The sequence below is a fragment of the Marmota flaviventris genome, chromosome 17 (genome assembly GCF_047511675.1).
Source record: "Marmota flaviventris isolate mMarFla1 chromosome 17, mMarFla1.hap1, whole genome shotgun sequence".
NCBI classification, from domain to species: domain Eukaryota; kingdom Metazoa; phylum Chordata; class Mammalia; order Rodentia; family Sciuridae; genus Marmota; species Marmota flaviventris.
In genome coordinates, this window is record NC_092514.1 from 66,519,604 (window position 1) to 66,544,698 (window position 25,095).

The 25,095-nt window shown below is 33.5% G+C and overlaps 1 protein-coding gene across 5 annotated transcripts in view; it reads left to right on the plus strand.

Moving 5' to 3' along the window:
• Cep112 (centrosomal protein 112) overlaps positions 1-25,095 on the plus strand; it is a 466,461-nt gene that overhangs the window by 271,302 nt on the left and 170,064 nt on the right. For all 5 annotated transcript variants that reach the window (XM_071603145.1, XM_071603146.1, XM_027946274.2 and 2 more), the window contains one exon: positions 24,319-24,549. In XM_071603145.1, coding sequence (XP_071459246.1) covers positions 24,319-24,549 — 231 coding nt within the window. The remainder of the gene's footprint in view (positions 1-24,318; positions 24,550-25,095) is intronic.

Below are 25,095 nucleotides of genomic sequence, written 5' to 3' on the forward strand. Positions count from 1 at the left end.
TGTGAATATCCAATTTTCCCAGCATATTTGTTGAAGAGGCTGACTTTTCTCCAGTGTATATTTTTGTCACCTTTGTGAAGAATCTGTTGGCTGTAGACATGTGGGTTTATTTCTAGGTCCTCTGTTCTACTCCAGTGGTCTCCATGTCTGTTTTTATATCAGTATCATACCATTTCTATTATTATGATTCTGTAGTGTGTTTTGAAATCAGGTACTACTATGTTCTTACAAGAATGATCAGTATTCCTATCATTGGTATAATGAACATACATTTTTGAGTTAGATAAGTATTGTTTAGAGTAATTATAGGGAAGAACTTGGCATTGGGATACCCCATCTATGCTCAACAGTGGTGGTCATAGTTGCTTTAACAAAGACTAACATTTTGTGTGTGCTGCCAAGATAAAATATAATCCACAGATATGATTTTAACCAAATAGACAGTACTTAAATAAAAACCCCATCTACATCAATAGTGAGTTGAAAATAGAAAGTTTAGGTAGAAGAAAGATTAAGAATACCCTAAGAAATATGAGGTGTATGGAAAACTGAAATAGTAATGGAAATCAATATAAGATGGATTAAGTCAAAACTTTTTAATAAATCTTGAACATCCTCTTGAAATGTAATTTCATAATGCAATAAAATTTAAGAAAAGCCAAATTACAGACTAATAAACTGGCATTATTTTAAGGAAATAATTTGCCAGTCCATAAGAAATAATTTCATCTGGAAGAATCCAACTTGTGCTTTTTCACTAATGTTGTCTTAGGTTTCTTTAGGGATTCTCTAGTATTAACTTGTTAGATGAACCAGTTTTATAGATCTAGCCAGCAACGTTTTGTAAAATAAAATAAAACAAATTGTGGTCATTAAAGATTTTATTGAAAAACCAAAAAAGTACCCCAGTTTCTTCTGCCTAAACTTCTGCAAAATGTCTCTGAGCTCTGGACCAAGAGGCTTCAGATAACTGAAACAGACCTGTCAAGTGGAACAGCTGAGTGAAGTCAGGTTTATGTGTGAAAACATACATTAACTCCAGTTTTTTGAGCACTCATTTGATCATTTTTAACAAAAATGATAACTTACATATTTATTGTAAAGGATTTCAAATAAGTCTTTATAGCTGCTTGTAAAATTTTGGAGCATGTATAATATGTGTACACAAATACTTTCACATATAATGGTCTTCTAAAATGTTAATTTGAAATACAAAGAATTATTTAAGTGACATAATTTGCATTATATGTACTGGTTTAACAGCATCTACTTTATTTTATATATGACATATAAAAGTTATAACCATATAAAACTGGGAAAAATTTTTTTTCCTATGATATGAAATTAGTATATTGTATATACCCAACTACAAGGCATGTCTAACTGAACAGAGAAACAAAAAAGAAATTCTTTATACAGTTTTTTTTGCTAATTAAAGTAATATGTACTTTCTAATTTCTTTGGTTACATTCTTAGTTGTGTTTCTGTCTCCTTACTGGCTACTTCTTGACTTAGAACTGCACAGAAGAAAGGTTAGGTCATAAATATAGTTTTATATCCATGGCAACATACATTTCTATTTCAACACTTTGCAGGTATTTTCATTTATAGCACTTACTTAGACTTACTTGGGGATAAAAGGAGATATAAGGCTCAGTAAATCGCCTGAGTATAAATCCAATAATCTCAGGATTTCTAGTGGGCAGTAGAGGGAGGAGTCTAGAACCTGGATAGACATGAATATGGACTATTAATGATTACAGAGTCGGATGATAGATCAGAAATTCAGTTAGGTCAGTTTCAGGTTAATGAATTCATATCAAGCAGTCAGGGAAAAAACTTCAAAAGTCCAGGTATTTAAAATAAGAAATAAAAAGATGTAATTAGAGAAAGTATAAAATCTACCTCCCCCAAATGATCTGGGGAGCACATAGTAACCTTAATTTAGGAAGATACATAAGATCAGCCAGATGATGAAGCAAATAAGTGTCAGATTTAGGGTAACAAAAGGCTTAGTCAGGCCAGTGAGCCTGATAAGACCGTAATCAAAGATCATGGCCATGAGCCCATTTTGGAGGCAAGATCTGTTTCAGCCTGGTGTGTTCATAGCAGAGAATCCAGTTATCCCATGAGTGGATGGGAGATTGCACTGTGTGCCTCAGGTTAAATGGGAGAGAAAAGGATTAACAGAGTTTTCTGTTAGGTGAACAAAATGGCAGTAATCTCATATACAGTGAGATGACTGAGCTCTGTACCTGGATAAGTACAAACTGCATCTGGTCGCCTACTAATAGTTGTAACAGGCCTAGGGAACTTGAATTCATGCTACTGGAATAATGATGGTGACAGGTAGGGATGTGGACAGGGATCTTGAATTACAGAATGGATTTAGAAGAGCTCTTCACTGAATTGTATAGGACATTTTTATTGACACGAATGCCAGTCGTAAAATAGATTTGCTATTAGTATTTAGTGAAAAAAATGAATTCACAGAATTAAAAGTATTACATTAATTAAGTTTAAGTATCACATTTTTAATTTTTTTTGTTGTACATCTCTAAATTTAGTTACAGCATTTTTCTGTTGATTTTGAAAATCTCTGTGTATCTATGATCTAGATAGGTAGCCTTTGTTCCTTGGTTTATTTTAAATACTGTTATAATTAGGATTAGTGTGTCTGTAGCTGTTTTAATATCTAAGATACATAACTTTACTTAAATTTTATAACTGTCTACTTTGCCATATGCAATGCAATATTGCAAAGATTTTAAAATATCCACTAAGATTAATCTTTAAAAATGGTAGCTGAAATCCTCCTGTAAATTAACTTAAGGCCTTGATTTTTTTTACTATATTATTGTTCTGATGTCTGTATATATTAATCACATGTTATATCATGATTCTAATATCTGTATGCCAGTTTTTATTATTGAACTGTGTATATTTTTTGAAGATGCATTTCAGTATTTTTAAGAACAGCTTGTAATGTTAACTCTTATAAAAGCTTGGCTAAAAAGACAAATAACAAAAAAGTTCTTATAATTAAAGTAATTTTAGAATGGAAAAGCTAAATAACTTAAAATTATATATTTTATATTTATAACCAGAAGCAAGTAATATTACCATGAATTCACATTTTTTTCTGGTTATTTTCTTTGGCTTTGTCTAATTTATTTCTTTTTATGTTAGGTGAATTGATTTTAGGAACAGAGAAACAAAAGCAGCAAATAACAAGATCATGTGTAAAAATGCAAATTATTTTAATAAATCAAGTTATTGTTGTATAGTCTGGTGGAGGCTGCTGTGTCAATGTAAAAGTTATCCAAGATGCTTTTACAAGTGGGCTGAATTGAGAGTGAGGTAATCCCACTGACAATAAACCCTAGTTATAATGCAAGGAATTCTTACATATGAGACAGTTGTGGGAGGTCCCCCTGGTGAGTAAAATTGGTTTCCAAGGCCAGTTGCCTAGAGGGGATGTTGTGCTGCTGTACTGGAGACATTCACCACCAGTGCCTTAATAGCTTTACAGTAGCTTCCCTTCAGTCTGGATACTTAAGCTTCTTTCAGATTTCCTAGAATTAGGTCTACCAATAATTACATTATTTTACTATTAACAAAAAGACTAGAATTTGAACTAGATCTCCTCACATAATCTGGTACTCACAAAAAGGGCTGGGATATAATTATTCATTTTTTGTATTACTCCTTCAGGTGAGATTGACATGTTTTCTCTGGTACACTTAAATTACAAATGTGATTCTGAGCTTTATGTGGTACTGACTTAAAACATCATCCATGTCAGTTTCTGCATTATTTAAAGAATTTAATTGTACAAAGTGCACATGATGCCCCAAAATGTATGTAATGGGAGAGAAATGCCATTGGCTGTGATAGAGCAGCCATTAAGTCAACTTTAGCTTTCATGCGGGTCAGGAAAGACTCCTCCCTTTCATTGGATCACTTTTTAAAAGTCAGTTATTTGTGTCATCAATGTCCTAGATGGTGTCCTAGATTTAAGCATTCAAAACTTCTATACACATTGCCTGAGAAATATCATACGTTGTTAGCATGATAATTAGTGTTTTCTGAATGGCATTAGCACACTATGGGCAGTTGTGACCTTGTGTAGACATAGTGCTTAGATAGGGTAGTTCGTACTGAACTGGCAGAAAAGCTCAGTCAAAACTCTGCTTTCCTGAAATGGGGAATGTAGTAAATGAAGAGTTGAAAATCTACTTTCCAATTACTTGAATGTCATTCTTTATAGAAGAGGGTTTCTAGTGAAGAAGAATCCAGCCTGGATTTTATTCTTCTTCGAAGGCCAAATAGGTTACCTGTCACTCCTAGAAGGCTCTGTCAAAAATACAACTTTAAGTGTCTTTAGATGCTGCAAAAAACACCTTCCCAATAGATAGATAGTCCTTCTGTTCATTAGCCCTGATGTCGCACCTGAGTTAGGGATGGTAAGTCTATATTGGCTTTTGTAGTATGTGTGCTTTGCACTTTCAAGGTAAGATTATTAAAAGTACCATTTGGAGGTAGTTTTGTGTTAGTGTCATCATTTTCAAGTGGAATATTTCCACTCATAATTCTTTTTGAGTCTGGAAATATTTAGCAGCATATATTTTGTGCTTCTGTCAGTTATTTATGTAGTTCATTTATAAAACAAATGCTTCCACATGGTCATTGTAAGTGTGGTAGACCTTTTAATTGTGAATTTCCAAAATAGACCAATATGTTGTGAGTCTTCTTTCATTTCTTTTAATTTTAATTTAACCTAAAACCACATTGTCACGTATTTTTTAATCGTTATCCTTAAGATCTATTTTCAACTAGATGATTTGGGTGGATCTTTTAAAATAAAATGAGAAATTTCAACATCAGTTTTGAGTCTTTAGAAGTATTATCATTACTCACAAAAAAACAAACACAGCCACTGTTTGCCAGTTCATGTGACGCAGAACGTGCTCTCCTCCTTTTGAAGTGTTTTTTTTCCTCCAGATAGGCATGTGAATTAATGAGGACTTTTCTGTATTTCCACTCTATTGCTTATTTGTTATTGTTGTTATCTCTATCTAGAATACTTTGTTCCTTTACAGCTATAAAAATATTTTTCCTTTCTTTTTAAAATTTTGTTATTCTAATTAGTTATACATGACAGTTGAATGCACTTTGACACATCATAGGTAAATGGAGTATAACTTCTCATTCTTCTGGTTGTACATGATGTAGAATCACACCATTCGTGTAATCATAGAAGCATATAGGGTAATAATGTCCTATTCGTTCTATTATTCTTCCTATCCCTATACCTCCTCCCCTCCCTTCACTTCCTCTGTCCATTCCAAAGTCCCTCTATTCTTCCCTACCTTGCCCTTCCCACTTATTGTGAATTAGCATCTGAATATCAGAGAAAACATTTAGCCTTTGTTTTGGGAGGTTTGGCTTATTTCACTTAGCCTGGTATTCTCCAGCTCCATCCATTTACCTACAAATGCCATAATTTCATTCTTCTCTAAGGCTGAGTAATATCCCATTGTGTATATATGCCACATTTTCTTTATCCATTCATCACCTAAGTTAGCTCCATAGTTTAGCTATTGTGAGTTGAGCTGTCATAAAGGTTGATGTGACTGTGTCACTGTAGTATGCTGATTTTAAGTCCTTTAGGTATAAACTGAGGTGGGGATAGCTTAGTCAAATGATGGTTCCATTCCAAGTTTTCTGAGCAATCTCCATACTGCTTTCCATAGTGGTTGCTCCAATTGCAGTCTCACCAGCAATGTATGAGTGTACCTTTTCCCCCACATTCTTACCAACATTTATTGTTACTTGTATTCTTGATAATTGCCATCTGACTGGAGTAAGATGAAATCTTAGAGTAATTTTGATTTGCATTTTTCTTAATTGCTAAAGATGTTGAACATTTTTTTTTTTATATGTTTGTTGATTGATTGTATTTCTTCTTCTTTGAAGTATCTGTTCAGTTCCTTTGCCCTTATATGATTGGTTATTTGGGTTTTGTTGTTGTTGTTGTTAAGTTGTTTGAGTTCTTTATATATAGCCTGAAGATTAGTGCTCTGAGGTACATGTGGTACAGATTTTCTCCCACTCTGTAGGCTCTCTTTTCACGTATTGATTGTTTCTTTTGCTGAGAAGCTTTTTAGTTTGAACCCATCCCATTTATTGATTCTTGATTTTACTTCTTGTGCTTTGGAGTCTGGTTAAGGAAGTCAATTCCTAAGCTGATATGGTGGAGATTTGGGTCTACTTTTTCTTCTATTAGACACAGGGTCACCGTTCTAGTGGCTAAGTCTTTGATCCACTTTGAGTTGATTTTTGTGTAGGGTGAGAGATAAAGGTTTAATTTCATTTTGTTATATATGGATTTCTAGTTTTCTCAGCATCATTTGTTGAATAGGCTATGTTTTCTCCCACGTATGTTTTGGCATCTTTTTCTAGTATGAGACAACTGTAATTATGTGGGTTTGGCTCTGTGTCTTCTTCTATTGTGTGCCATTGGTCTTCATGTCTGTTTGGCTGCTGATACCATGTGTTTTTTGTTGTTGTTGTTGTTGTTGTTTTTTAATTTTTTATTGTTGGTTGTTCAAAACATTACATAGTTCTTGATAAATCATATTTCACACTTTGATTCAAGTGGGTTATAAACTCCCATAGATGTGTTTTTGTTACTATGGCTCTGTAGTATAGTTTAAGGTCTGGTATTCTGATGCCTCAACTAGAAAAATTAGGGATAGTAGGAACGTATCTCAACACTGTAAAAGCCATATATGCTAGACCCAAAACCATCATTATTCTAAATGGAGAAAAATTGAAATCATTTTCTCTAAAAAGCGGAACAAGACAAGGATGCCCCGTTTCACCACTTCTACTCAATGTAATTCTTAAAACTCTAGCCAGAACAATTAGACAGAAGAAAGAAATTAACGGGATATGAATAAAAAAAGAAGAACTCAAACAATCACTGTTTGCTAATGACATGATTTTATATTTAGAAGATCCAAAAAATTCCACCAGAAAACTTCTAGAACTCATAAGTGAATTCTGCAAAATAGTAGGATATAAAATCAACACTCATTAATCAAATGCATTCCTATACATCAGTGATATATCAATTGAAAGAGAAATTAGGGAAACTACCCCATTCACAATAACCTCAAAGAAAATAAAATACTTGGGAGTTAGTATAACAAAAGAAGTGAAAGACCTGTACAATGAAAACTACAGCACACTAAAGAAAGAAATTGAAGGAAACCTTAGAAGATGGAAAGATCTCCCATGCTCTTCAATAGGCAGAATTAATATTGTCAAAATGGCCATAATACCAAAAGCATTATACAGATTTAATGCAATTCCTATTAAAATTCCAATGACATTCTTCATAGAATTAGAAAAAGCAGTGATGAAATTCATTTGGAAAAATAGGAGACCTAGAATATCAAAACAATAGAATACCAAAGCAACCTTTAGCGAGAAGAGTGAAGCAGGAGGCATTTTTCCTTCTTGACATTAGCCCTTTGTAGTGTGTTCTGAAACTGAATATTACTGGTGCTAAAATTTCTAACCAAATTAAAGTTTTTCTGTCCTGTATTTTTAGTTTGTCCTGTCTTTCATGATGTAATTTAGTAGTGTCATTGTGAATAATAATTCTTCATTTTAATCTTGTGCATATAATTTCTTCTAGGAGTATTTTTTTTTTGAGTGGGTGGACTTTAAGCCTCTTTCTTATCTTTACAAGTTGGTAAGGAAATAAATATTTCACTGAACCACAAGGTGGGTTAATGATTTTATTTTTAATTACTAAGTCAAATAACAGTAGAACAAGAGTCTAAAAACACAAATATTTAAATATCTCAACATGCATATTGGATCTCAGCAATTTTTGGATTACTTGAAAGGTAAATTAATTGGCTCTTCCTAAATATTTCTTAGCCATTTAATGGATTTAAAAATATTTTCCTTTTGGGCTGTGGCTGTGGCTCAGTGATAGAGCACTCACCTGGCATGTGTGAGGCACTGGGTTCTATTCTCAGCACCACATAAAAATAAAATAAAAGTATTGTGTCCACCTACAACTATAGATAGATAGATAGATAGATAGATAGATAGATAGATATAAATATAAAATTTTTTTCATTTGCTAAATAAAACACAGGTATTATGAGTCAAGAAAATTCTGTTTGCAGTTTAGATCTAAGCAGCACGCTAAAAATAGAAAACTCTGCCCTGAGAATCTCAGGACTGGGCTTCTTGCCCAGACTTTCTTCGACTCTTCCTGCATCCTTCAGTGTTTCTCTTTTCTCCCAGTATCAGCTCCTGTCTTTCCTGTGACATGAGAGTGCACATTAAAAGCATTAGTCCTATAAAAATGCTATAAAAACACAAGTTTTATTCGGCAAAAATATATCACCTCAGCTATAAAATAATTTTTTAAAATTTGCCCTTAATTTGGTTTGGTTTAGATGGGTTTCAGCATTTAAATAGTAAACATGTAATGTACACAATTGTATGCATGATACAAATTTAATCTGTGAAATAAATCATCTATCTTTCATAAGCTGGCAGCTTCCAACACTGAAAATTTCCCAACATTTTCACTTAACAAAGTTCTCAGTTAAGTTTTTAGGACATTGCATGTAAGGATGAATTACATACGGATAACTTACATAAAGACACATTAAAAGAGAAATATTCAGTAATCAAAGCTATTGTTATTAAAGCTTATTATTTAGAATCTAAAGAAAAAGAGATAAGGAGAAATTAAATATAGGCTCCATAAAATAGCAGACACAGTGGGGTTTCATTTTTTCTTTTCAAAATTACTTACAGGATACCCATTTAGTCACCATATATTAACCCCAATCCCTTAACCTTTATACAGATACTATTTTACAGTGATAATTAGTGTTTGAATTATTTTACAGTCCAAAACCTTAAGCAAATTCTACGTAGGTAGTATGAGTGTGGGCAACACCATGTGATTCTGATCAGCATGAGTTCATTCTCCCATTCATATCCAGGTCACACAGAGCAACTGTACTAGTCCTTCCCAAATGAGGTAAAATCAAATAACCATGTGAACCAAAGGTAAAAACCAAAACAACAAAAAACTAAAAAGGCCCCCTAACTACAGGGGTGGGTAGAGTGAAACTCTGACCTGATCCACATGATGTAAACAGCCATGGCAATAGATGGTCACTTCTTCAGATCATTCCTTATCTGTGAGGTTTTCGTTAGGTCCCTGAAATAGTGAAGAGGCAGAGAGTAGTTTACTGCCCTTTCCTATATTCCATAGAGGTTGGCAGGCACAACCCAGCCCTTCAGTATTTCATGTAAGACACACAGGTGTGTTTGAATGAAGTGGCATTTTGCTCTCAAAGCCCGAAGGAAGTAATTATAAGGAGACCTGACCAAATGTCGCCTACTTCCACACTATGCTACTTTTTAACTCCAGCTTCATGCAATGGGAAAAGAATAGTATCAGGGCCCCTGTTGGTAGCATCCTTAGCCTTTCACTAGCGAAGAACTTTCCAGTGAGGAGGAAGTCAGACTGGACTTGGACTTGGACTTGGACTGCTTCTCTCAATATCCAAACAACTTTTCCTCTTAAGAATTCTGTCTCCTTTGTACATCTCATATATAAACAACAACAAGACTCTTCAGAAACAGTCCCCAAAAGCTAAATATAGACAGTCCAACTCCTTAAAATATGATTCAGTGATGTATAATGTTTAGATGGATGGACACATAGACAAACCAGCGACTGACCGGAGATCGTTGAACTGCCTAACAATCAAAAGTTTGGAAAGGTTGTCAAAGCAGGACCTCCAGAGGTTCCATCTGCAAAAACCTGAACATCAGACTGTTCTGAATTCAGACCTCCTGAGCCTGCTTTTACCATTTTGTTTGTTTCTTTGTAATATGCCTATCCATATGGTCTGACCCTGCAACTGCCTGTGCCTACAGTGTTTATTACACACCATTTGTCCTGCTTTCCAACAGAGCTAATTGGTATTTAATTTGGCAGAGACAAATTATTTCTGGTACTTTTTTTTCTTTTAGGAAATCAAAGCAATGTTTTCTTATAAGTTTAAATTCTCTTTTACATTAAATTTCCTATGGGAATTGTTTACAAAGATGACAACATTGTATTACCTATGATATTTATTATAAAATACTATCAGAAGACAAAGACAATAAATTAAAATAATGAATTATCTTTGAATTTGTAAGCTTAAATCCAAATACATATTTATTTATTTATGTCCAATATAATGAAAATATGGTACTCATTTTGATCAGTTTTATATATATAATAATAAATTTGGTGGTATCGATATTAACCATAAGTAATTAAAATGTATACTGGAATTATTCATATGTCATTCTAAAGAAAATATATTGTTTTAAATTAACTTTATTACATGCAAACAAAAAGTAAAGTGATGAAGCAGTGTGATATTCAAAGACATAATTGGTATTGAGGGTTCTCTGCAAAATATTCTCAACAAAAAGAAAAATTATCTTAGGGTGTCTGTATCCCTATACTAAAGTAAAAGGAAGTCTATTAAAAGTAATTATTAAAAATAATTATTGTGTTGACATTTTAAACATGATTTTTTTTATTAGAAACATTCTTTTTTGTTACCTGGGTTTTAAACCTCTGCATCGTCTTTTTAAAATTTTATATGATCCATACAAGAATGTATGTCATAACTTAATATTTAAGTTCTAACACATAATAAAATGAGCATCCTGAGTAGACCACACAAGAGTTAGAACACTGTTGAAATGTTGCTCTCCTGTGTAGTCTCCTGTTATTAACCGCCCTGCTTCCCCACACCCAGGTGCCATTAACTTTCATTGTGTGTTGATAGTTACTTAAAACATTTTTTACGCTAGCTTCATCATATGTATGTTCTATGAACACAATTTTTTTTACAATTTTTTGCTTGTTTTTAAACCATAGAAAAATTGTTACATATTGTGTTAGTTCCATATACCTGATAGGGAATGTTAAACTAGTTTTTCTCCTTTATGGGTGTCATGGAAGTACGTTCATCTCTGTACATTACACTCGCCTTGTCAATTTCTTGAAAACTTTAAATCATAATCTAACTTCTATTGATGCTATAGTTCAATCTGGAATAACTAATAGACTTTCCATCACTATGATCTCTCTGTTATGTAGGTCTTCTTTAATGGCTTTCTAAAGGGCTTATATTTTTTCCTTTAAGTTTTGTACACCTTTTGATAATCTTTTTTTGAGAATCTTTTATTTGTTACCATAGTCATAAATGGTGTTTTATAATTTTTGTTGATGTATAAAAATTGCAATTGATAAGCCTTGATCTTTTTTTGGGGGGGGTTGTTACCAGAAATTGTATTCAGGGGCACTCAACCACAAACCTTTTTTTCTATTTTATTTAGAGAGAGGGTCTCACTGAGTTACTTAGCACCTCACTTTTCCTGAGACTGGCTTTGAACTCTTGAGCCTCTTGCCCCAGCCTCCCGAGCGCTGGGATTACAGGCATGTGCCATTGTGCCCTACTAAATATTGATCTTTTATTTAGGTGTCTTTCTAAACTTATTTCTTTTAATTTGTTTACATTGGTTTTGCATCTTCTGTATAGATGATCATAACATCTGTATCTAAAGATAGCTTAGTATTCTTTCACTTGCTTTGTTTTCTTCTGTGGTGCTGGGGATGGAACCCAGAGCTCCGTTCTTGCTAGGCAAGAACTCTACTACTGTGCCACCATCCCTCATTTTCTTTTCATTCTTGTTGGATGCTTGTGAATATATAAGCAATGGTAATGGACATTCTTTTCTTCTTCCTGATTTTAAAAAGCATATTTTAAAACTTCACAATAAAGGAGAAATGTGATTTGCTGAGTTTTTAGCAAACATGTTTGATCTAGGTAAGAATGTTCCTTTCTATTCTATTTAATGAATTTGTCAAATTCAATGAATTTGTCATTGAATTTTTTATTTTTTAAAAGTAACATTTTATTGAAATATAATGAACATATGGAAATATCAGTGAATTTTATCAAATAGTTTTCTGTGTATCAAGATGATAATAATGTTTTTTATTCTAATACATTAATGAAGTAGATGTGTTCTATCCTGTTTTTTTTTTAATAATGTATTATCATTGGCATTAGTTGTTGAGAAATTGACCTGAAATTTTTTTTCCCCTTTGGACTCTCCTTGACATGTTTCTCATAGATGCTGTGCTATCCTTATAAATCAAGTTGCTGAATCATGCATCTTTTTCTATTATTTGTTTCTTAAATATTTATTGGAACTGGCCAGTAGAGCCATCTGGGCTTGATATTTAATTTCTGAAAAGATTTTTTGACTACTATTTCAATTTTTCTAATGGTTATAGAATGATTCACGTTTTCCAGATTTTTTTATATAGTCTTGGTAAATTTTTATAGTTCAAGAATTTTTCCTTTTCATTTAAATTTTTAGTGGCATTTATAAATTTTCATGTGTTAAACTGTCCATACATTATCTACAACTTGGTTATTGTATATTTTATTTGTACATTGGTAGAGTTGGTTTTCAGTAATTTAAGATTTTTATGCCTGTATTAATAAGTGTGTTGGCCTGGAAACTTATTCTTTTCCTGTCCCTGTCATCTTTTGGTATCAATGTTATACTGACATGAAAATTAGTATTTTTCTATTTCTGTTTCTATGTTCTGAGTGCATTTGTAAATATCTGAATGATCTATCCCTTGGAAACTGTTTTAGAAATTACCTGTAAAACTATATGAACTCAGTATTTTCTTTATTGGCAGATTTTTAACTATCGTATTTCTTTGATAAGATTGTTTAGCTTTCTATTCTTTATATTATATGTATTCCTTGAAATTTGTGCATTTATTTATTATTGAGTTTGTTTTTTTAAAAACATGACAGCGGAATGCATTACAATTCTTATTACACATATAGAGCATAATTTTTCATATCTTTGTATATAGTATGTTCAAGCCAATACATGTCTTTATACATGTACTTTGTTTTTTTTTTTGCATTACAATTCTTATTACACATATATACCACAATTTTTCATATCTCTGTTTGTATGTAAAGTAGGTTGACACCCAATTCATGTCTTCATACATATACTTTGGATAATGATGTCCATCACATTCCACATCCTTGCTAATCCCCTGACCCCTCCCTTTCCCTTCCTCCCCTCTTCCCTATCTAGAATTCATCTATTCCTCCCATGCTCCCCCTCCCTACCCCACTATGAGTCAGCCTCCTTATATCAGAGAAAACATTTGGCATTTGTTTTTTGGGGATTGGCTAACTTCACTTAGCATTATCTTCTCCAACACCATCCATTTACCTGCAAATGCCATGATTTTATTCTCTTTTATTGCTGAGTAATATTCCATTGTGTATTCATTTTTTAATCCATTCATCCATTGATGGGCATCTAGGTTGGCTCCACAGTTTAGCTATTGTGAATTGTGCTTCTATAAACATTGATGTGGCTATGTCCCTGTAGTATGCTGTTTTAAAATCCTTTGGGTATAGGCCAAAGAGAGGGATAGCTGGGTCAAATGGTGGTTCCATTCCTAGATTTCCAAGGAATCTCCATACTGCTTTCCATATTGGCCACACCAATTTGCAGTCCCACCAGCAATATGCGAGTGTACCTTTTTCCCCACATCTTGCCAACACTTCTTTTATGAAGTTCATCTGGAAAAATAAGAGACCCAGAATAGCTAAAATAAACCTTAGCAGGAAGAGCGAAGCAGGTGGCATCGCTATACTAGACCTTAAACTATACTACAGAACAATAGTAACAAAAACAGCATGGTATTGGCACCAGAACAGACTGGTAAACCAATGGTACAGAATAGAGGACATAGAAACTAACTCACAAAATTACAATTATCTCATATTAGACAAAGGTACCAAAAAGTTGCACTAGAGGAAAGATAGCCTCTTCAACAAATGGTGCTTGGAAAACTGGAAATCCATATGCAACAAAATGAAATTAAACCTGTATCTCTCACCGTGCACAAAACTTAATTCAAAATGGATCAAGGAATTAAACCAGAGACTCTGCATCTAATAGAAGAAAAAGGAGGCCCTAATCTTCATCATGTGGGATTAGGCCCCAGCTTACTATGGAGGTTGGGGCCTAATCCCACATGGTGAAGATTAGGGCCTCCTCCTATAGTGCAAGAATTAAAACCAAGAATCAATAAATGGGATAGAATCAAACTAAAAAGTTTTTTCTCAGCAAAAGAAACAATCTGTGAGGTAAACAGAGAGCCTACATCCTGGGAGCAAATCTTTACCCCTCACACATCAGATAGAGCACTAATCTCTAGGGCATATAAAGAACTCAAAAAGCTAAGCACCAAAAATCAAATAACCCAATCAACAAATGGGCCAAGGACCTGAACAGACACTACTCAGAAGAGGATATACAATCAATCAACAAATATATGAAAAAAAAAATGCTCATCATCTTTAGCAATTAGAGAAATGCAAATCAAAACTACTCTATCATCTCACTGTAGTCAGAATGGCATCTAGTATGAAGAAATTTGTGCATTTTACCTGATTCCTCCAATTATTGGCATAATGTTTTATGGTATTATCTTGGTTTTTAATCTTTGATGAATTTGTAGTATGTTCTTTTTAATTTTAATATTGGTTATTGATACCTGTTTTATAGATAACACTATCATACCTTTATTTTCATCTCTAGTATTATTTGTACCACCTTTTTCGTTTCCTCCTCTAGTTTTTCAGAAATCCACTAGCTTACCAGTAATTTCTTTACTGGTTACCTATGTCATTGATAATTTGTCTTTTAAAAATAAAATGTTAAGGCTATACATTTCTCTGGTTTTAGTTTCATCCTTCAAGATTTGAGAAGTGATGTTTTTATTATCAATCATTTACAGATATTTAAATGTTATACATTTACTTTTAATTAAGAAATGTGTTGACTTTGATCAAAAATATGTAAAGTGTCTTTCACTCACTCCCGACTTATCACCACATACCCCCTCACTTCTATTTAAAATGGTACCAATGTAAAAAGGGCCTTCTGTCTACTTCCAGAGGTTAGTTCTAACTTCTTGAAATTCATATCATACCATGGGTATTTTTAATTTCATATTATATGGGGAATCATTTTTGTTTTCACTGTTATTTAGTCATTGATTCCTAACTTTAATCACAGTGTTGTCATAAAATGCCTCTGTGGTATCACCAATTTCTTGCAATGTGTTTATTCTTGCATTTTATATATATCTAGATAAATATGCATGATAGAATTTCCTACTTTATTGTGAATTTGTCCTTTTTTAATTAAATTTGTTGTATATTATGGATACAAGTCCCATGTCACCTCTGTGTTTTGCAGATATTTTCTCCCAATCTGTGAGTTATCTTTTCATTCTCTGAACATGTCTTTCACAGAGCAGAACTTTTAAAATTTTTAATATTGTCCAATTTATCAATATTTTACTTCATAAATTATGCTGGTGTTGTATTTAAAGGTTCACTACATTGCCTCCTGGTTTTTTTTTCTCTAAGTTTTAATTTTTTAAGTCATTTCATTTATTTTTTTGTGGTTTGGGGGATGGAATCTAGAGCCTTGTGCATTCTAGGCAAGTGCTCTACCAGTGAGCTCTATCCTCAGCCCTTAGTTTTATGTTTCATATTTAGGGCTGTGATCTACCTTTTGATAATTAACTCTGAGAGAGATGCAAGGATTGTGTCTGAGTTTGTTCATTTGTTTGCTTTGCTTTCGATATTTAATTGTTCTAGCACCATTTGTTGAAAATCTATCTTTTTCCATTGAATTGCCTTTGTTTCTCTGTCAGAGTTATCTGTGGACTGTATAGATGTGGGTCTATTTCTGGGCTCTCTCTTTGGTTTCATCAGTCTCTGTGTCTGTTCCTTTGCCAATACTATCATGCCCTGTCTTGATTATGTAGCTTTATAGTAAGTCTTAAAATCAAGTAGTTTGAACCCTCTAGTTTCCTTCCTTTCTTCAGTATCATATTGGTGATTCCAGGGTTTTATTGCCTTTTCATGTAAGCTTTGTTATGAGATTGATAGTGATTTTTTCCCTTCAGATTGCTTAAGATCTATCTTGAAATTTAACAATAAAAATATGAGACACCATAAAAAATATAGGATGAGAGGTCAGAAGGGATTTTCAACTATCTGTGTTTTATAAAATATTTCACAATAAAAATATATTAATATATCACTTGGAGAATGAAATCAAAGTTTAGGAAAGAGGTGTTGGTTAGTGACGTTTGAGAGAGCTGATCCATGCTCCTTCCTTCCATTCTTTCTTTTTTAAAATTAATTTTATTGTGTATGATTATTATAAGGCATAACAATGACGTTATAGGATACATACAGATAGTAAAATGCTTACTATACTGAGCAGATTAGCATACTCATCATCTTAACAGAGTTGCCCTTCTGTTTTTCTGTGTATGTGGCAGAGCAGCTTGAATTTAGCATGAATCCCATATACAGTACAGTTTAATTACCTCATATCGTAGATTAGATCTCTAGGCCTATTTGTCTTGCATATCTGCTGATTTGTTCTCTGACTTGTATCTCCCAATTCTCTCCTACCCTCAACTAGTGACCCTGGTAACCACTGTTTTGTTCTCTGTCTGTGTGTATTTTATTTATTCACTTTTTTAGATCCCACATATAAATGAGACCATGCCGTATGTTTCTTTCTGTGCTGGTTTGTTATACTTTGGATAATGCCTCTTCTAGAAATATACTCCAAGAACATGAAGTCACTACCTTGTAAGGAGGTCTGTACTCCCCTGTTTATCGGAGTCTTATTCACAATAGCCAAGAGATTTAAATGACCTGTATTCATTGCTATATGAATAAATAAATAAACTATGGTGCACATCTGAAGCACAATATTATTTGGCCCTAAAAAGAATGAGCTTTTTGCCATTTGCTACAACATGGATGAACCTGAGGACTTTATGCTAAGTGAAATCATCCAGACACACAAATAAAAATAGTGGATGACCTGTCTTTTGTGTACTGCTGTTTTATAGAGTAGTATTTAGATGTGGATTTTTCTTCCTTCTTTTTTCCCTTTCTCCCACCCTTCCTTCCTAGCCTGCCTATCATATATTATCCTCCTTATTTCTCTGGATTTTTGCTTTTCTTCATTTCTGGAAAATTCTCAATATCATCTTTCAGATCTTTCCTATCTCCACTCTCTTTCCTCCCCTTCAGAAACTCTAATTAGACATACATTAGATCATTTATTTTACCTTCCATGGCTTTAAAAATTTTGTTTATTAGCTTTTATCTTCTGATGTTATTGTTTTGCATTCTGAGTAATTATTGTGTCTTCTGTTTCAATACTCACTTCTGGGTTTGAATTAATTGCCTTAACTCATTCATCCTCTCTTTTATACAAAAATTTCATTTTGAGGAATTATATTGGGTTCTTTCTCAAAATTTTTGCTTCATCTCTTCTGGCTTACTCATTTTGTGATTCCATTCTTTGTTTCCTTTACTATTTTACAGATGTTTATTTTATGCTCTTCTCCTGATCATTCCCATGTCTGAAGTGCTTGACAGGGAGAATCTGTTTGCTGGCTCACTCATGGTGGTTTTTATCTGGACTTTGTAATTTTATATTATGTGCTTATTTTTGGTTTAATCTTACTTCATGAGAAACTTGGAAACATTAAACTGAAGAACCTTTCTTCAGAGGGAATTGTGTTTGCTTCAGTTGAAAATAGGTAACACTTGATTAGGAACCACGTTGGGCCCTGTTTCAGTTCTGGTTTAATTCAGGAGTTTCATGCTTAGCTTTCATAGTCCTTCCTCGTGAAGCTTTGATGTTGATTCGAACATTTTCCTCAAAGATGCCTTGCATTTTGGATGCGCCTGTTGTTCATTGTTCTGCTTTTAGGACATGTAATTTTACCTGTGTGTTTCCCCTACTTTGCATGTTTCTCTTACTTACTGTGAACAGAAAAAAAAAAAACCAGCAAAATTATATCTCATGCAAGCTGTAGTGGTTTGATATCATGCGGACCTCTCAAAAATATCTAATCTGCAAAACTGGCCTAAGTGAGTGTCCTAAATCACAAGTGTTCCTTTTCTCTCTTGCCTTCCACCTGCATTTAGGTTTTTAGTGCTTACCATTCTCCTTCTAAAAACATATTTCTAACCATTCTACTCTTTACCTTCCTGTTATTCTCTCTAGAGTGCATCTAATCCATTTCAAACATTCAAGATCCTTCAATGTCTGCACCAAATCTTTTTTTTTTTTTTAATTTTCCTTATTCTCTGGCTTCTTTCGTGCTGCTCATTTCTTCTGCCTGAAATGTCCTACATCTATCCCTGTTCCCAAATGGCTCAGTTTATCTATTAAGGTCCATCTCAGATGGTTTCAGTTTTATTCAGTTTTTCAGAATTCTTCCTAAATGAAAGTAACTCTTCCCACATCCAAACTCTTATGGTGCTTTGTCTTCTCTTACAGCAAGTGTGTGCATAGCTTGTGTATCATAGTAAAAATTCTTTAGGGAAAATTTTTTTTCTTAAAGTCATATACCATGATGGCTTCCATATCATAAGGACCAATAAATATGTGTCAAAAGAAGTAAAGTATACATAATTTTAAATTAAAGAATGACCTAGGGAAAATATTTAGCTTCTTATAATTGGTCGTAAACTTTTTATGAATATACAAAGTTAACCTCATATGTCAGGAAGGTATTAATGTCTCTTTATTATAAGAATGCCTTTGGAATGATTTTTCAACTTTAAAAATAACCCAAATGGATGTTTCTTAACCATGAACATCATTTCCTCAACGTAGATATATTTTGCTTTCATGAGGTGTATTTGTAAATTTTTCTTGGAGTTAGTTTGATGGTCATCCTGGCATCTATAATCTTCTATAGGAAGTTTGAACCTTACACTTCAGGTAAGATTCAGAGTGGTTTTGAGAGTCAATAACTTTCTAAAACAATTGACCTCTATGTTTTCACTAGTAATTGAAAGTTAGCTTGACAAAAGCTGTATTTGTAGTGTGTCTCTTAAAGACCTAACCTTTTTGACTTTTTTTTTTTTTTTGGTAATTCAGCTTTTTTAAGTCATTCATGTAGATGAAGCTTGGTAGCTATTTGTAATATAAAGGAAAAATGAACATATGTATTCCATATAGATCTTGGCAGTTTTATCAGTCTGCCAGCACATGCTGATGATTGAAATAAGGGAAACATTCAACCTTAAGTTCTTTCATTTAATATTTTATTTCTTTCATAATTAGTTAATACATACCCCAGGGTTTTTCCTTCTATTTGAAAATTGCCAATGGGCTATATTAAAAATGGCTGGACAAACACATTTATGTTGGAGGAAGAAATTAGTCAGTGAATATTAGTATTTCTAGCAATTAAAAATGCCTTCCTCCAAGTTCCCATCACATACCTAATCAGCAGTAACAATAGACACAATAATGAAGTGAAGTGCAGCATAACCTGCAAGGTATAGAGAAGCAGGTGCACCTGCATACTGTTGTTCACACTGTGAATGCATTTGGTGTGTCTGCAGAGCAATTTGAGAAAAGGTTAAATGTAATTCTTATCTTTTGGCCAAATGATTTTAGTAACATACTATAAAAGCAAAATACCATTATAATTGGTTCACAAATACCTGATATATAATTATGAGTAATTGTAAATAAGATAAATATCCAAGGTTAGATTGTCCTATGGCTACAAAAGTGAGAGGCAAGAACAGAAAGAAACTTTCTTCCCCTCACCTTCTTTCAGCAGTTTCCTGTGGTTTTCTTCTCATCTGTAGCCTCTTCCTTCCAAATGCAACTTGTTCTCCAGTTCAGAACTGCCTTCTTTCTGTCCAGGAGCTTCTCAGAGTTTGTCGTTATTTTTATTACTCTTGCTCTTATCGCCATTAATATCTAGACCCATGCTTCCTGTCATTTCCCCAAGGTTGCTTTGAGGAAAGCAGCCAGCAGCCCATCCTAGTTTGTCATCTGAGACTACTGAGCTTTTTTTGAAAGAGTGTTTTTGCTTCATAAAACTCGACTTCTGTCACTGCCACCCAGAAGGTTTCTTGTCTGTTCAGAATTTAATTAAATTGACTATCTCTTCTCTCTTATTCCCAGTTACTGAGTTCGAAGGGATCATTATCAAACAAGAAACAACAGGCAAGAGACTCTATTTTCAAGGACAATTGGTCTATAGCTGTGTATCAATATACAGAGACCAATATATCTATGAAATAGAGAAACAAGCTTTAAAACATTCAAAACATTTTCTATTTTAAAAAAGACTTATCTCTTCTAGTTCCAGTTACATGAATTGACCAAATCCTCCTATAGATTTCAAGTAATTCAAGTCAGCATTTTTAGAGATGCCAAATAAAAATGAGATACCTATCATCACCACACTCTAGAGCTCAGATTTGTTATTATCAAGCACTTTTTCTTCCTCCAACATAAATGTGTTTTCCAGCCATCTTTAATATAACTCTTCCAATCTAGCCCAGAGAATGAGGAGGGTCAATAGTTAAGCTAATAATCATAATCCAAAATAAAGGAAAACTCTGTATATAAATAATATCTACATACTGGGTTGTTGCAAAGATTAAATAAAATCTGCATAAAATGCCTGATGCAATGTAAGTACTCAAAATTCTAGCAGTTAATATGCATCATGTAGAAATGGTAAGGTTGTTAGCATGAACAACCAGATGAACATATTTTATTGAAAATAATTATAGGTATTTTGATTACTAAAGCAATTTCTTATGATTTTGCATTGTGTTCCTATTATCTGCATCCTAGGGTTACTTTTTTATTTCTTCCACATTGGGAGTTTCTGATTTCTAGTCAGAGAAGTATTGATTTATACAGTGCTGGTTGAAAGTACCTTATACATGAAACAGTTATCCTTAAGTTTCAGAAAATGTTGCATTTGTAGTTAATGTATGGGTGGTGATAAAACGTTCCCTTAAAACTAAACTAACTGTTCATCTAGTAGAATGGCAGATTAGATTCCCTGATCAACTTTTCCTTTGAAAATAGCTGAAGATGCTAAATATAATTGTTTTTGAAAGTATATTCCTGAGCTGTACATTAGCTCGGATACTCAGAGAAGAAACACTGAGTGAAAACAGAAGGAGAGTACTGAAAAAAGCTCTCATCTCGAGGACCTTTTCTAAACCGAGTGAACATGAACTTAACTTCTGTTTTGAGTGTTTTATTTTCTTTTGTTTGCTGCCTAAAATTTACAGTATCAGAATATTCCAAAAAGTTTGAGGCTGTGAACTTAAATTTATCCAGAAATGCTGATATCTGTAGGTGTCTGTCAGAAGGACATGATTGACAAAGAACCCACTTTCAATTCCACTAAATAAAACTCCAATAAATATGAGCTCACATTTTTAAAAGAGCACAAAACAAAACAAGAAAACAAAGTGCTATAAACCAGAGCCTTCAGAAATTTTGAGTAGCAGAGAGAGCCCTGCAAAGACTTGAGATATTGGAATATTGCACATAAAATAGAAATTAGTCATATTTTGTTTATATATATATAAACAAACTAGTAAAAATAGTAAAAATAAAAACAGTTAAAATTAAGAACTTGGATGGATCTGATAGCAGATTAGACAGAAGAAAACATACATAATATAGAAGGGACTACAATAGATGAACAATGTGAAAATGAGACTAAGGGAAATGAAAAATTGGGGGGAAATCAACATTCATCTGAATGAGTTATAAGCAGTAAAGTGAGAAGGAAGAGACACTGAATTCCATAAGGAGTAGAGAAAAGAAGGAACAGAGTCGGTCACAGCGGAGAATTTCACAGTATGTATCAAAGACTTATCAAAGACTTAGCAGACTAGCAGGTCCTGATCAAAGTGAGTAGCAATAGCAAGCCTCCCCTTAGAGAAATCATGAAGAAACTGACCAACACTAAAGACAAGAAGAAAATCTTAAAGGCAGCCAGGTTGATGTACCTTCAGAGGAAGGACAGCTGGCTTTTCAGCAGCCCCCAAGGATGTGAAAGCTCAATGTGCTAGCCACTGAACCTCCCTGAAAGAACTTGAAGGTCGCACGTGGGGCCAAAGGAAAGTGGTGTTTGTTGGGAAGTCAGAGTTCAAGGCAAAGTAATGAAGTAAGACATTAGTAAATGAATGGTCTATTTAAACAGCTGCTGACTGGATAAAATAATGACATTAGCAATATTGAATGAGAAAAACAAATGAAATAAAAATAACAACTACTGAAGGTGAATCTGGAAGTGGACAATGCAACTTAGAATTTATTTTATTGTTTAGAAGATAGCAAAATAGCTTTAAAATGTGAAAAGTGAAGCATGGGTATTTTGGCTGAAATATGACTTCTAAACAGGAGAAGAAAAGTGATGGAAGAAAAAAAATTTCAGAATAAAATCACACTAATTAGGGAGAAAAAAAGAAATGCACAAAAGAGCAAATGACACCCAAAAAAAAGAGGAAAAAGAAAGGAAAATATGCAATATATACAAACTAATTGGACTAAATGCCCATTTAAAAGACAAATATTATTTTCATTTCAAAAAGAAAATTCAAAATCTGTATGCTGTTATATCTTTCTCTAAAAATTAAGGATGCAAGAAGGTTTAGAGGAAAAGATTGGATAAAAAAAAATATACCAAGCAAATACTCTTCCCGGAAAAAAAGCTAGTATTCAAATCTGTTTATCACAGACAGAACTGACTTAAGGTACCATCAGTACTGGAGAAAAAGAAATTGAGAATCATTTGGTAACAAAAATCCAATCAGTGAGTAGATATAGCATTTCTATGGATTTTATGACCTCAAATAATATAAAGGAAACTTCGGGCGATATAAAGAGAAATAGACAAATCTACCAGGGAAATGAAAAATTGGGGGGAAATCAACATTCATCTGATTTTAGTGCACACTTTAAAGTGCATTATGTGGAAAAAAAATCAGTAGTTACAGAAGTTTGATGCAATGGACATGTGTAGAACATAGTACTCAACTGCAGAAACGATAGAATACACATTTGCTAGAAATAACACATGAAGCTTTTAAAAAATTGATTCTGTGGCTTGCCATCAAATAATCTCAACAATTTTCAAAAAATTAATGCAAGATATACTACGTTCCTTGACCCTAAACCAAGTAAGACTAAAAGGAAGGAAATAAATCTCCAGAGAGAACAGATCATGTGAAGGTAGAGGCAGAAACTGGAATGATGTGTCTACAAACCAAGGAACCCAAGACTGCCAGCAAATACCAGAAGCTACCAAGAAAACACTGGAGCAGGTTCTGCTTCAGACCCTCCCCAGGAGTAACTCTTCCAACACCTCAGTGTTTAGATTTCCACCTGCAGAATTGCAAGAGAGTAAGTTTCTCCTCTTATAATATACCCAGCTTGTGGCTCTTTGTTATGGCAGCCCAATGAGATGAATATATTCCGTATGCTTAGGTATTAAGAAAGATGCTGCCAAATGACACATCAGTCAAAGGATAAAAAGAGAATTAAAAAATGTTTTGAACTAAATGATAATGAAAATGCCATATATCTAAACCTAAGAGATGGTCCTAAAGCAATATAAAGAGAGACATTTAGAGTCTTAGAAAAGAAAGGCTAAAAGTAAATGATGATGCCATGCTGTGGCACGTGCTCGTAATCCCAAAGACTCAGGAGGCTGAAGTAAGAGGATCACAAGCTCCAGACCAGCCTAGTCTCAAAAAATAAAAAGGATTGGGGATGTACTCACTGAGGTACCGAAATAAATATTCTAAATAAGAATTTAAAAGAAGGAATACAAAATAAACCCAAGCAAAATAGGAGGAAGAATGTAAAAAACAAAGGCAGATAATGAAATAAAAAACAAAAATGCAATAGATAATGTTGGATAAATTTTAGGAACATGATACTGAATATCTGAAATGCAAATCAGAAAAATACAAGTAACATTCATTTCATACATATTAGAAACAAAACTACACATTATGCTGTTTCAGGATACAAGTCTATGGTAAAACGTTCCAAGAGGTATTTACCTCTGAGCTGGAGTTGATGGCATGGGATGAGAGAATACAATAATGGGGGAAGGGAAGGGAAGTAGGCAGGAAGGAAGAAAAGAAAAGGTGAACTTTTTAATACTTTGTGTTTTATACTTTGTAATTGGCCTGTTGTCACTTTCCTATTCATATCCCCTGACTCTTTTCTGTTTTTAAAATCAAGGTTGTTTCGGACATGGAGGCCCAAGTTCACAAGCTGAGAGAAGAGCTGATCAGTGTAAACTCACAGCGTAAACAGCAGCTGGTAGAACTTGGTCTTCTTCGTGAGGAGGAAAAGCAAAGGGCTGCGAGGGACCATGAGACTGTTGTCAGTAAGCTGAAGGCTGAATCAGAAAAGATGAAGATAGAGCTGAAGAAGACTCACGCTGCTGAGACAGAGATGACACTGGAGAAGGTGAGACACCTCACTGGAATTTTTAATATACAGGTGAAGCCATCTTTAAACCCACTCACATCACTCTCATGGTTAATCTCTAAAAAGTAATAGACATGGACTTACTCTTCAAATTTATAAACAGTTTAAGTGCTTTAAGGAGCAGTTTCAGTTTCTTTTCTAAACACAGCTAAAATAATCTAGGTAATTTCCTAACTTTATCCATGAATTTTGTGGAAGGGATTATACAGAACATTCATTAGTAAGTGAATATGTGGTGCAATGCAGCAGTATTATAATGTTGTCAAGTATTATGCTGATTAGGGATTCCTGGGCTGTAACAATGAATTTTCCTAGATTAGACTGTTTCAAATTTTCTCAGATGTCTGATAATTATTTCTGGACTTTATAGTTTTTTATAACACAAATGATAACATGATTTCCAAGTTGATTCTTTAGTAAAAAATAAGAAAAGCTTCTTTAGAATTATATGTTAGTGAAATAATGTCTATATAGTGTTTATGTATTTTGGATTGACTGATATTTAAGCTATAACCTCAAATGTCC